We start from the raw sequence: 13,190 nt of genomic DNA on the forward strand, positions 1-13,190 counted from the left end.
ATTAGTCCCAGCACTCAGAAGGCAGAGGCAGGTAGATCTCTGTGTGTTCAGGGTCAGCTTGGTCTACATAGTGAGTTCCAGGACAACCAGGTCTGCTACACAGAGAAACCTTGTCTCAAATGTTTTCGTTAGCTCTTGAGACCCCAACAGCCTCTAAGAATTGTCTCTCTTTCTCATTCAGGTACTTGTTATGTTTTTGTTTGTTTGTTTTGGCTTTCTGGGTTTTTTGTTTTGTTTTTCTGTTCATTTTTCACTCCTCATTGTAGTTAATGAATGAAATTCAGTCTGGCATATGACCAAGGGAAGGAAGGAAAGGACACTGGACATTTTCTGACCTAGTGTGTCCACCACTTGGCATGATTTTGGTTGACTGCACCCCAGTTATTGTCTTTCCCTCAATCCCACCTGACTGCTGATGTAGTGATAGGGTGAGCAGGCCTGCTTTTCGTCCTACCTGGCTTCCACATGGCTAGCTTTACACCCAAAATAACAACACACAAATTGTATTCATTTAAACACTGCTTGGCTCATTAGTTTTAGCCTCTTACTGGCTAACTCCCACATCATGATTAGCCCATTTCTAATAATGTGTGTAGCACCATGAGGTGGTGGATTACCGGGAAGATGCTAACCTACATCCATCTTGGGCTGGAGCCTCATCGCATCTGCCTCACTGCCTTCTTCCTCCCAGCATTCTGTTCTGTCTTCCCTACCTACCTAATTTTCTGTCCCTATCAAAGGGCCAAGGCAGTCTTTTTATTAACCAATGATAGTAACACATAGACAGATGACCCTCCTCCATCATTTCCCTTTTTTCTGTTTAAACAAAAAAGAAAGACTTTCACTTTAACATAGTAAAATTACATATAACAAAACAGTTATCAAGCAAGAATTACAGTTACAATATTTATATCTATTTTAATTTTTTATCATAACTAAGGAAAACTATAACTCTCCATTCTTCTACTCCATCAAATACTCCAGAAGGATATAATATTACCTAAGCAAACAAGAAATAAGCAAATTCTAAAACTCTAGAAATGACAGAGACATCTTGCTGCCTGGACAGTCACCCAAAGTTCTTTTGTACCATTGAAGAATCCATGAAGCAGGAAATTTCAAAGGCAGTTCAGTTACTATCTGCTGTGACCTACAGAATGTCTCACAGACTCTTTCATGAATCAGGAACCCTGAAAGAACATCTCGCCTTTAGGCAAGTTCAGCGATCCTCTCTCTGTGGGTTCTTTGTGTACAGTTCATGCATCAGTCCAGGCAAGAGCAGTTTCTTGCCCAAATGGCCAACAAACTCCATAAGGAGCCTCTTCGATGTCCATCTTCCTCTCGAAGTAGATTGGTGCTGCCAGCAGCAGACGTGTCTCATTGTCATGAAAAGCCCTAAGTTATTAAAACATTTAAATGCCATATTCTGTAGTCTTTGAAAGATATGAAGAATGCCTATTTAACTGAAATACATCACTACATTTCTAGAAAATCTAAATAGCATGACTACAAGCTTGACTATTATTGATGATTATCCATTAACTACCTATATTTACTAATTATACATCACATTTTTAAATGAACTACACAATCACAAAACCTTAATCAAGGGAGGAAATACATGTACATATAATAAAATTAACCTTAAATTTCTATCAATAAGGCAAAATTTATATCAATGCATATTACTCATATCTATATCATATCCCCCTTTAAATGTAAAAGAAAATTTATAAACAATATTTGGAAATATGGGCGCAGTTTTTTCTCTCCAAACTGCTTCGTGCTGAATAAGGCCGCTGTTATTTAGGTCTTTCATGATATAACCTGTCTCTAGGTTCATCTCAGTTGGCAGTTGAGCAAAGTAATTTTTTGAGGGTGTTCACAGCAACCTTTTAGGAGGGCATGGTCTCTCATACCATATTGGGATAGAAGCAATCTCATCCTCTGTGAAAACAAAAGAAGGACTTTTCCAAAGCATCATAAACTTAGATCCAAATTCTGGAGTCAAGGTATTTTCAAAATATCTATCTTGGATTAGTTCAGCAGCATTTATAAACAAATATCTTTTAGCAGCTGTTGCTCCTTCCTCAGCATACAAACAATTCAAAGAGAGCATAATAGCATACAGTATCAAGATTCTCTGTGTATTTTCCATCTTTATGCAGCTTTATTTTAACCTCTATTTCATTTATTTTTACTTTTATTTTTTGAGCCAGACTCTCTGTATATCTTTGTCCTGGAATAACTCTGTAGACCAGGCTGTCCTTGAACTCACAGAGATCCATCAGTCTCTGCCTCCCAGGCATTGGGATTAAAGGTATGTCCTGCCACACCTTGAAGTCACAGAGGTAAATCTACCTACCTGAGAAGGCACTAAACTGAGCAACAGTACTTGCTGGTTATTTTGCATACATTGATCTTACATGCTTTATAGCAGCAACATTTGCAAAACTTAGATACATGGCTATATATGTTTCTCATCACAAATAAAATTAATTGTATTAGAATTTAGTTAAAACAATTGCTTACAAAGTGGTCATAAAATACTTCAATATAAACTAATCCATATATAAAGTTAGTCTTCCCTCAGTATTTTCTAGACCCTACATACTATGCTCCGTCTTCTGTAAAAGCCTGCACTTACATGTCCACTGCTTTCCTGGCCTCTGCAGATTCCAGCACTCCCTTGCTCTCTTCCTCACTCCTTCCTCAGGAGATAAGCTTGCCTGAAGATCAGAGGGCAAAGCAGCTACACTAGTCAGCCATGTAATTCTATAATCTCAGGACTCAGGAGACAGAGGCAGATAAATCTCCATGAGTTCAAGGGCACCTGGAAACAAGATCAATTCAGAAACAGATCCAAATGGTGGTGGCTCACATCTTTAATACCAGTATACTATGGAGGTAGAGGAGCACTATGGAAGTGAAGACAAGAGAAATATGGCTGGTAGTGTGGGAGGTCCTTCTGTCTATGTGTTCTTTTTATTGGTTAATGAATAGAAAAACTGCCTTGGCCTGTGGATAGGGCAGAACTTAGGTAGGCAAGGAAAACTGGACTGAATGCTGGGAGAGGGAAGGCAGAGAGAGAGAGAGAGAGAGAGAGAGAGAGAGAGAGAGAGAGAGAGAGAGATACCATGTAGCCCTGCTGGAGACAGATGATAGAAGTTTAGCCAGTAAGCCATAGCCATGTGGAGACACAAAGATTAATAGAAATGGGTTAAATTAATATGTAAGAGTAGCCAATAAGAAACTAGAGCTAATGGGTCAAGCAGTGATTTAATTAATATAGTTTCTGTGTCATTATTTTGGGTCTAAGCTAGCCAGGCAGCCAGAAACCAAAAAGCTTCCCTTCTCCAACAGGCTGGGTGGAAAGAAGAATATAAAGAGGACAAGACAGGAACTCACTGGAGTGTGGAGTCTGAGAATTTGTGGAGACAGGCTATCGCCTGAAGATTAAATAAAGGTAAAAAGTTTCTCTAGTGGTTGGCTGCTTTGCTTTTTTAATCTTCCGCTTGAACTGCAAAATCTCTCTCTGGGTTTTCATTAATTGTGTTACATTTGGTGACCAGTGTTTGGTGTACAAATTCACAAGAAAACCATTGGCCTGTGGCTGTACAGCCACTGGCATAGGTGAGAGCTACATGCAGCTAAAGCCACTACCCTACCAGTTAGGTTTTGCTTTCTTATCTCCTGGAGGGCTGCTGCCAAACTAGGTAGCTGCCTTGAAATTCAGTAAGGTTTTTATTGCTCTATGCAGCAGCAATAAGCCTCACATCTTCATGAACATCAAAGGTAGATTTGTTAAGACAATGGGAGATTCTTAAAGTGAAGAATTAGTTAAAAAAAAGAGTTTTCTCCCACATGAAAAAAAATTGGAAAAACCATTACAACAGAAGGATTTGGGTCTCTGTAAGATAATATGCTAGACAGTTTGAAAATGGAACAATTGAATGATGATAACTAATTTAGATGGGATTTATGTCATGTCAATTGTAAACATTATCAGCAATACCAGTTTTGTTTTATCACTAAAAAGTTGGTTAATATGAGTCTAAGATACAAACTTTAGAAAAAAACCTCATAAAATGGGTTAACACCTTTGGAAGAATGGATCTGAGATACAATTAATAATGAATCTCATGACTGTGATGATACTTGGATAGCAGAGGTGATTTCTAGAGGTTTGAATAAAAATCAAAATGTCAAGGATTTCAGTTGTGGGAAACAAGGTCACCTTAACAGGGATTGTAAACAGGGCATTCCTAGAAACAATGTTTTTTTCTAATCATACTTCATTCAGAAAGCCCTTCCATCTGGATTAACTAGAAGGCATGGCAAAGGCAGCCATTGGACTAATGAATATAAGTCTATAAGGGATATTGAAGGTAATCCTTTGCTTTGGGAAATTCCTTGAGGGGCCTCTCGCGGTCGAAATCTGGCTGAGTTGTTTCCTGCCATTGTAGAGGAAACTCCTTCCCAGAGCAATTAAAGAACCTAATGCCTATTGTAAGAAACCATCCTTCTCTGGTAATAGAACATTTATAGAAGAGAGAACAAAAAAATTCAGGAGCAATTATAAAGCAAGTATTTTCGCAAACTTCTACAAATGAAAAAAGACCAAAATTAAAAATATGAATAACTAACATTGTCATTGAAGGACTGGTAGACAAAGGTGCAAATGTAACAAAAATTTCATCAGAATCTAGAGATCCAAATTGGTCTCCTCAGGATGTAAATGTTCAGTTTTTAGGGATCAGAACTTTATCTCAAGTGAAGCAGAGCATGACATAGGTCGATTGTATAGGACCAGAAGGATAGACAGGAATCTTAAAACCATATGTGGCTAACATAGCAATGAAGTTGTGGGGATATAATTTATTACAGCAATGGAATATTCAGATTAACATTTTCCCAATCTTAGAGACAAACTACAAATTAATGTATGTTCTGGGAAAAGTATTACAAGACATTATAATGAACAGTCACTTATTATTCAAGTTATACAAAAATAGGAAATACCAGTGGTTGATATTTCAAAGGCACCAACAGCCCTACCTTTAAAATGGTTGATGGACAAAGTTGTATCAGTTGCATAATGGCCCTTAACAATAGAGACACCTCAGGCTTTAGAACAAACTCGTACTGGAGCAAATACATGCTCATCATATTGAAGAATCAACCATCCCTTGGAATTCTCCTGTATTTGATGTTAATAAGAAATATGAGAAATGAAGGATGGGAATAGATCTAAGAGATGTTAATAAGGTGATTCAGCCAAGGGGCTCTCTACTGTCTAGAATTCCTTTGCCTTCTCTGTTACCTAAAGAATAACTATAACCTCTTATAGTTATTGATTTAAAAGATTGTTTTTTATTATACTTTTATAAGAAAAAGAGAGAAAAATTTGCCTTCACAGTGTTTACTTATAATAATTCTCAACCTGCTAAGAGATATCAATTGAAGGTTTTCTCAAAGGGTATGTTAGATAGCCCCACCTTGTGCCAATATTTTGTATGTCAGCCATTGAAAATGATACATAAGCAATTTCCTCAATCTAAAATTTACCATTACATTACATGGACAACATTTTACTATTTGATTCAAATGTAGATACTTGAGAAAAATGTTTGAAGAATTAACGAAAATTTTGCCTTGTTGGGAATTACAAATTGCTCCTGAAAAACTACAAAGAGGAGACTCTAGTAATTATTTGGGTTATAAAATAGGTTTACAAAAAATTAGATGCCAAAAGGTGCAAATTAGCAGAGATCAATTGCAGACTCTTAATGACTTTCAAAGATTGCTAGGAGATATTTCTCATCTGCAGTGCACTATTGGGATAAAACCTGATGAACTGATTAATTTAAACAAAACCTTAGATTGTGATAAGGACTTAAATAATCCCAGGAAATTATCAGATGAAACTAAGAGAGAATTAGCTTTGATTTTAGAGATATTACATAAGGCACATATGGATTGTGCGGATCCAAATCTTAACTGCATTATGGTCATATTATCCTCTACATATTCCCCTACAGAAATTTTAATGCAGAGGAAAGATATTATCTTATAATGGATCTTTTTATCACATAAACCAAGTAAAAATTTAAAATTTATGTGGAAAGGGTCTCTGAGTTAATTCTAAAAGGAAAATTGAGATTTTTTTAATTCGCAGGAATAGACCCAGTAAAATTATAGTACCTTTTAATAATAATGAAATTGACAGATTATGGGAAGAAAGGGAATCCTGGCAAAGAACTTGCAGTAATTTTTAAGAGATATTTACAAAAGCTATACCCAAAACCAAGAAAATTAACTTATAAAGGGAACTAATTGGATCCTTCCTTGCATTGTACAGGGCACACCAATAACTGGAGCCCCTACATTCTATACTGATGCAAATAAATCAGGAAAAGCAGGTCACAAATCCTAGAATTTAAGTACTAGAGCAAAGTCCTTATCATTCTGTCCAAAATTCAGAATTATATACTATGCTCATGGTACTAAGGGATTGTAAAGAAACTTTCAACATAGTTACAGATTCACAATCTACAGAAAGAGTTGTTTTGCCTATTAAAACCACTGAATTTATAACAGGTGATACAGAATTGACTTCATTAATATTCAGGAACAAGATATGATCATCATCCTGTATAACATAACATACATCCAATCCCATATGGGTCTGCCAGGTTCTCTAGCACAAGGTAATGTAGAAATAGATCAATTATTGATTGGAAATGTGATGAAGACCTCAGAATTCCATAGAAACATCATGTAAATGAGAAAAGTTTTTTTTTTTAAAAAAAAAAGACTTTTCTCTTACATGGAACAAACCAAATTATAAGGAAATTATAAGGAAATGTCCTACTTGTTCTTTATATAACCAAACACCACCACCTACAAGAAATAAGTGTTTTGCTCCTGACATTTGCTGTGTTTGAGATGAAGAAAAGGATGGAGTCAGAGACCATGCAGGGCAATTTGGTCTGGGACCTTAGAAGGACCTGGTGATTACTTTGGACTCTGTATGGAACAATAAGTGATGACTGATGTCTTACCAGACTGAACTACACATATTTTCCATATTACTTATTATTTTAGAGCAGGAGTTAAAGTCTTAATTGCTGACAACATATATTTTAGCTTTAGAAAGGTTTTCATTCAGCAGCCATAGCTAAATGCTTCCTATTAATAATGTTTACATTTTTTGGTTTTGGTTTTGGTTTTTGAGACAGGGTTACTGTGATACAACCATGGCTGTCCTGAATCTTGCTTTGTAAACCAGGCTGGCCTCAAATTCACAGAGATGCACCTGCCTCTGCCTCAAAATTGTTGGACTTGAAGTTGTGTGCCAACATGCCTGGCTGAATGTTAATATTTTTACTCTCCAATGAACTTGGTTAACACAGCAGAAAATTTATTGGTGATATTAATAATAACTTGGGGCCTCAGCAAAGGTTCTTATTAATGTGAAGAGACACCATGACCACAGCAACTCTTAAAAAGAAAAATATTTGAACAATGTGGTAGCTTACAGCTCAGAGATTCAGTCCATTATCATCATGGTAGGGAGCATAGGAGTGTGCAGGCAGACATGGTGCTCGCTCCATCTTGATCACAAAGCAATAGGAAGTAGACTGAGAAACTGGGTGTGGCTTGGCCATATAGCAGACCTCAAAGCCCACCCAAACAATGGCATACTTCCTCCAACAAGGTCACACCTACTCCAACAAAGCCACACCTACTAATAGTGTCATTCCCTATGAGCTTATGCAGGATAATGACATTCATACACTAGGCATAGAAAGATAGGAACTTTACTTTTCTCATGGGATTTAGACAGTAGGCTTAGCAGTGTATTCACAAAGGGCATATTGCTCCAGAGAATTACATTACTTTGGCTCAGCCTTTCATCCCTCTTTGGGGACACTGTCAGCCTGGAATACTCATCTGGGTAAGTGAGCATCTAAATATAAATAAATGACTCATCTCTAGTACACACAGGATTGTATTTGATACAAAGACCTCATTGAGTGGGCCAAGATTCCTAGACACTGTTAAAAAGAATAGTCGTTGAGTAATTATTATCTCCAAGGATATCTGAGGTATACTATGGCACGATTCCTGGGTGCAAAATGTATTCTCATCTATGGACACATTCACATTGGAATATTTGCTTTTTTGTGCTCCTGATTTCAGGAGCATAAAGAAGGTTATCTGGAGGTACCAGACTGTTCCTGTTAAAAAGTAACACAAATCATAACGTACTTCTGCCTTACATGCCCAACTCTCTCTGCCATCCCAGCTGCTTCTCCTCAAATGTGCCGGGTCTTCTTTGAGATTAGGCATCTGTCATCACTCTACCTGGAATACACATTCTCCTTTACTGCTGCCAAAGGGCCACACTCTCACAACCTTTATTTTTTCATTTTAAACCTAGAGGATCTGGGAAACCTTTCCTGGCCACTCTGTTTCTCTGTATGGAGCGTTATCTTCAAACTTCATTTTCCAAAAACAGGCTTAGGAATGTCCTTTCTTATCACTTATCAATATGAAAGTATTTCTCATAGATTTATGAACTACATGGCTAACTACAGATATGACACATTACAAAGGAATTTCCATGAGGATAAAATCCATTCATCTGCTGTATCCACTGACCTCACCTCTATGTCCCGAACAGTGCCTGCCCACCCAAAGTGTTTACGGGATGAAGATAAAAACAAATGAATGAAGAATCTATGGGATTGAGCATATGAAATCAGACAAGTATCCATGCTCTAGCCATAAAGCTGCAAATGAACCTCTTTCCAAAGCATGGACTTGGATTTTACCAAGGCATGGCCAACTAAAACTAAAATGAGGTCAATCCTTCCTTTCTTGTATCCCTGTTGGGAGATGGGTCCTATCCCAGGATGTTTATGTGATATGAATTTACCACAAGTCTAACTGGATGCAGAACACAGCAGAACCACAACCAACCAACAAAACATGGAAGCTGACAGCAGAAGTGCTCCCCAAGGACCTACTCGTGTTGTCTGAACAAAACCACATGATGTAGGAAAGACAACTAAGGCTGCCCTTGTGAGGTGTGCTTGTCGTGTGACATTCTTGAGGCAATCAATCTAGAGTCAACGCTTGCTTGGTGGTGAGCATCGATGAGGTTTAGCGCTTTCTTTCAGTGTCTGGCAGATCCTTGCTTGCTCCAAGTGTGTCTTTAGGAAGACCCCCACAGCATGAACCAGAAACACAGTTCTCTTGGGAGGCAACAGTGGAAGGAGGAGGCAGAGCACATACAGTGTTCTCAGAGGGACTTTGGAAGGTTGGGGAATGACAACAGAGAGCAGAAGAGGAGGATAGAGACCCATGTCCTGAACTCTACAGTTGTGAGACACTTTCCAGGCATTCTCAATTCTTCTTTCCACAGAGCACAGCCCGTTCAAAGGGCAGTTCCAGCAAAAGGAATTACTTAGGCGAAGCCACAATTCCCAGCCCTACCCCCATGCCTAGGTTATACCACCCTCTTGCAAAAGAGAGGTGCACACATCTCCATCAGGGGTAGCTATGAGTTTAAAAAGGAAGGGGAATCTGGTTTGGGAAGGACATACCTAGAAGGTGTCAGTTGCTACAGGCTTTTCAGGGAGTCTAACCAGAATGGGATGCCTAAGGAAGGGCAGTTTCCTTTTGCCTGGGCACTGAATGGAGCCAGGCAGCTGTGACAGAGCATGGACAGCCAAGTTCTCTCTATACCATGGAGACATGAGGCACAGCCATCAGATGCCCCATCCCTCCAGGAAGGCAAGGAGTATTCCAGACAGCAGGACAGTGTCAGAACTGCTATTTCTGGATTCACCAACTATCCATTTTCCCAAAGAAAGCACTTGCCCTTTGCCCAGAGCTAGCCATGAACTCTTGTTAGCTGCTTAGGCTTCAGGCTGTGTCAGACTCTCTTGAAAACAAACAAGCCTGATACGTAGTTACAAACTTGACATTGATTTCCATTCTCCCAGTAAGCCCTTAGAAAGGCCATTCAGTAACCCTCTATCACATGTGCCTTGCTTGACAGCTGACCATTGCCACTATGAAGTGCCAGACAGAAGAAGGTGGGTGCATCAGGCCATTCTTCTTGGCATGCTCCTCCCAGTTAAGCTCAGAGTGTACTATGTCCTATGTGTGGATCCTCCTGACCTCTGAAGTCTCAGAGGCTCTCCTCAGGGACCTCCCTGCACAGCAGACCTTTCCTACCCTTCCTGTGTCCCTGCTGTGTGTATTCTCCTACAGGAGTTCCTATGGTTTTCTGAAAGCCAGAAGGTGTCTGAATTCTTCACTCTGTTACCCCTCCTGCCCTTCCCAATCCATGTTTCTTGCTTCCCTCTGTCCCACCCCCAGGGAGCCTCTCTCTCACTCTGGCTCCCCTCCACTTCTCCCTAGGCAGTCCTCTCCTCCACAGCCCAACTCCATTTCCTTCTCCTCCTCCCCCCAGGACCAGACCTGCTAAGTCCCATTCCATTTTTAGATGATACTAGCTCCCTTGTCTCACAGGCTGAATTGACAGCTGTTTCCTCCTTCCCTGCTCCACCCACCAAACACACCCAGTGTTTTCCACAAGGCAAAGTGCTTACAGACAGCATGCCATACACACAGAAATGTGTATATTCCTCAGGGCAAACATATGCCCATGGTGAGCTCCCAACACACTTAAAAGCAGCAGCCTCTGGAAGTCTAGAAATGACAACTTTATTTCAATAGTTGTGGCATAACTTTGCCAATTAGATATTTTTCACTAAGTCATAGACATGGATATGAAAATCATCATTAAATTTGATGAAGTACACCGACTGTTTGGCTTCTACTTTGCCAATCACCTTGCCAGTCCTTTTGGAACCGTCATCTTGGGTATATTCCACAATCTTGCCTATCAGACCATCCTTAAATTTCAGGTTTAAATCTGGTCGAGGAATCTCATTGTACTCTGGCAGGATACGAAGGTTGCCCTCTTTATAATCATCCAGAAGCTGGTACATGTATAAGATAGGATCATTCACATAGGTAATGTAAAACCAGGCATTAAGGATAGGAGCTTGGTCCAGAACCATCCCCCTCCATTTATCTTTTGAGCCATGCTCACCCTCAAATATGTGATCCACCACCTTGCCAATTATTGTATCAGCAAGGTTAGGATCAGGGACTGGGGATGGTTTTACTGTATCAGAGAGCACTTTAAGGGACAACACTCTTTCATCGTGGTGAAGTTCCAACCCATAGACGCAGTCTATCCCATCGTATTTCACCAGATAGAGAGGGGGATTAAGAGGAACCTGATCGAGAATCGTTCCTCTCCAATGGGTGATGGGCCCATCCCCTTCCTTCCACTCGTGAGAAATTCTGCAGCCCACGATGTTCCTTTCGGCCAGAGACGAACATCTGCTCCTCTGCCTCTTCTGCTTAGGCTTTTCCTTGTTCAAGGCTGCAGTTTCGTTGGTGTAGTTGTCACAGAACTCATGTCCAGCAGCTGCATCTGCGGGTTCCCCTTGGGCCTCAGTGGTCCAAAAATACTGGGTGCTGGTGCCAGGGTCCATGGCTGCATTGGAGAAGAGGGACGAGACAGTTAGCTGAGGGGATAAAGGGCCAACTTACTCACGCCCACCCCTTGTTAGATGCCTCCACTCCAGGGATCTGGTCCCTAACTGGCCCTCACCCCACCCCAGGAGCCTGAGGGCAATGCTGGACACCTTGCTGGGTGCCTGCTGCTGTGCTGAGCTCTCCTGGTTCCCTGCTGCTGTTGGGAAGAGCGGCAGTGTGGCAGCGGATATGAAACAGGATTTGGACTTCCGAAATGCCGGAACTGGCGACTCTTAAGCTCAACTGCCCGCGCCCCGCGCCCCACGTGGCCCTATCAAACCGGTTTGGAAGCAGAGCGGAGAAGCGAGGCAAAGCTCCTCTCCTTCCTCCACCTTGTCCTTCACCTCAGTGTGCTGAGCATCCCGCCTGCGGCTCACAGCCCTTGCCGCCTACCCAGGCCGCTCCCTGGTACCTACCTCCGGGCTTCTCCGCGCTCGTTTCCGAATCTGCACGGGGCTCCTAAAGGCCCGTTGCCGCTGCCTGCTGCGGATGTCCTCCCCCTCCGCTCAGGCCTCGCGCCCACCTAGAAGCTTGCCTAGCCCGGCGTCCTGTTGTGGGGTCCAGGGCTCTGCGTGCCGGTATTGGACACCTGGATGCTGCCTCCGTTTGAAGGCCGCGGTGAAGGCGCCAGCCTAGGCAATGAGAGCCTAAGGGGATGATCCGCCTGCCTGCCCGCCGGGGCTGCCCGGAAGAGTGGAGGGACAGGCTACTGGAACACCCGTGGTGTCCTGAGGCTGGTGGGCTCTTGGCTTCTTCAGCTTTCCTCTCTTGGAGGCAGCTGCCCTGTCACCTTGGAATTCCAGCAGCTGCTGCTCCTCTCTCATTCTGTATATTTATCTCTGATCCTTTTTAAGCTTTCTTTTGCAGGGCTTTTTGGTGGTGGTTTTGGGATGGTGGGATATTTTTTTCTTTTTTTGCTCTCTCTCTCTCTCTCTCTCTCTCTCTCTCTCTCTCTCTCTCTCTCTCTCTCTCTCTCTGGTCTGAATCTCCTCTTGCATTTCTTTTCTGTCCAATGTTCATTACTGTGGTTCCTTTAAAGTCCTTTTAACTCTTTTGACTTTCTCGTACTCTTTAGTTCCACCTTTCTACTTTTTTGCTTCAGATACTTTTGTGAAATTCTTTAAATTATTTGTTATATAGTAAAGTCCAAAATATGTCCCATTTCTCCCCCAAAAGGCAGGGCCACTGCTTTGGTCCAAAATTGCGCCTAAATTAAGTTCAAACTGAACTCAAGATTTCTGGTAGATAGATAAAAGTCAACATTCTTCAGGAACTAGTGAAACTGGCTTGTCAGCTCAAAGGAGTCATTTTCTTTGCCTCTGCCTGGAGGGTCAAATGGCTCCACAGTGACAGACACCTATGATTGCATCCCACAGTCCTTGCTGGCCTTCAAGCCATGCCAGTCTAGAGTTAGAGATTTGTGAAACACGTTGAAGCACCTGGCTCCTGGCCTTCCTCACTTCCACATCTATCCTAAACTGCCAGGCCTCACCAGATCCCAGGTTCCCTACCCTCAGCTACTCATCTTCCTGGTCCATGCCCTGCTTTCCTAGCCTTGGCTA

The 13,190-nt window shown here is 41.4% G+C and overlaps 1 protein-coding gene across 2 annotated transcripts; it reads right to left on the reverse strand.

Annotated features, from left to right (window-relative positions):
* Nucleotides 1-10,764: 10,764 nt before the first annotated feature.
* On the reverse strand, nt 10,765-12,333 carry LOC121444316 (spindlin-2-like). 2 transcript variants are annotated; one of them, XM_041646135.1, is made up of 2 exons: nt 12,045-12,333; nt 10,765-11,587 (listed from the first exon to the last, which is right to left on the reverse strand). In XM_041646135.1, exon 2 carries the CDS (start codon nt 11,583-11,585, stop codon nt 10,776-10,778), a length of 810 nt encoding a protein of 269 aa, XP_041502069.1. In that variant the 5' UTR covers nt 11,586-11,587; nt 12,045-12,333; the 3' UTR covers nt 10,765-10,775. The 2 variants fall into 2 exon arrangements, with proteins under 2 accessions (XP_041502069.1, XP_041502070.1); XM_041646136.1 differs by lacking the exon at nt 12,045-12,333 and adding an exon at nt 11,739-11,861.
* Nucleotides 12,334-13,190: the final 857 nt, after the last annotated feature.

This window comes from Microtus oregoni, unplaced genomic scaffold, assembly GCF_018167655.1.
Source record: "Microtus oregoni isolate MIOR12 unplaced genomic scaffold, Mior012 000121F_000, whole genome shotgun sequence".
Lineage (NCBI taxonomy): Eukaryota > Metazoa > Chordata > Mammalia > Rodentia > Cricetidae > Microtus > Microtus oregoni.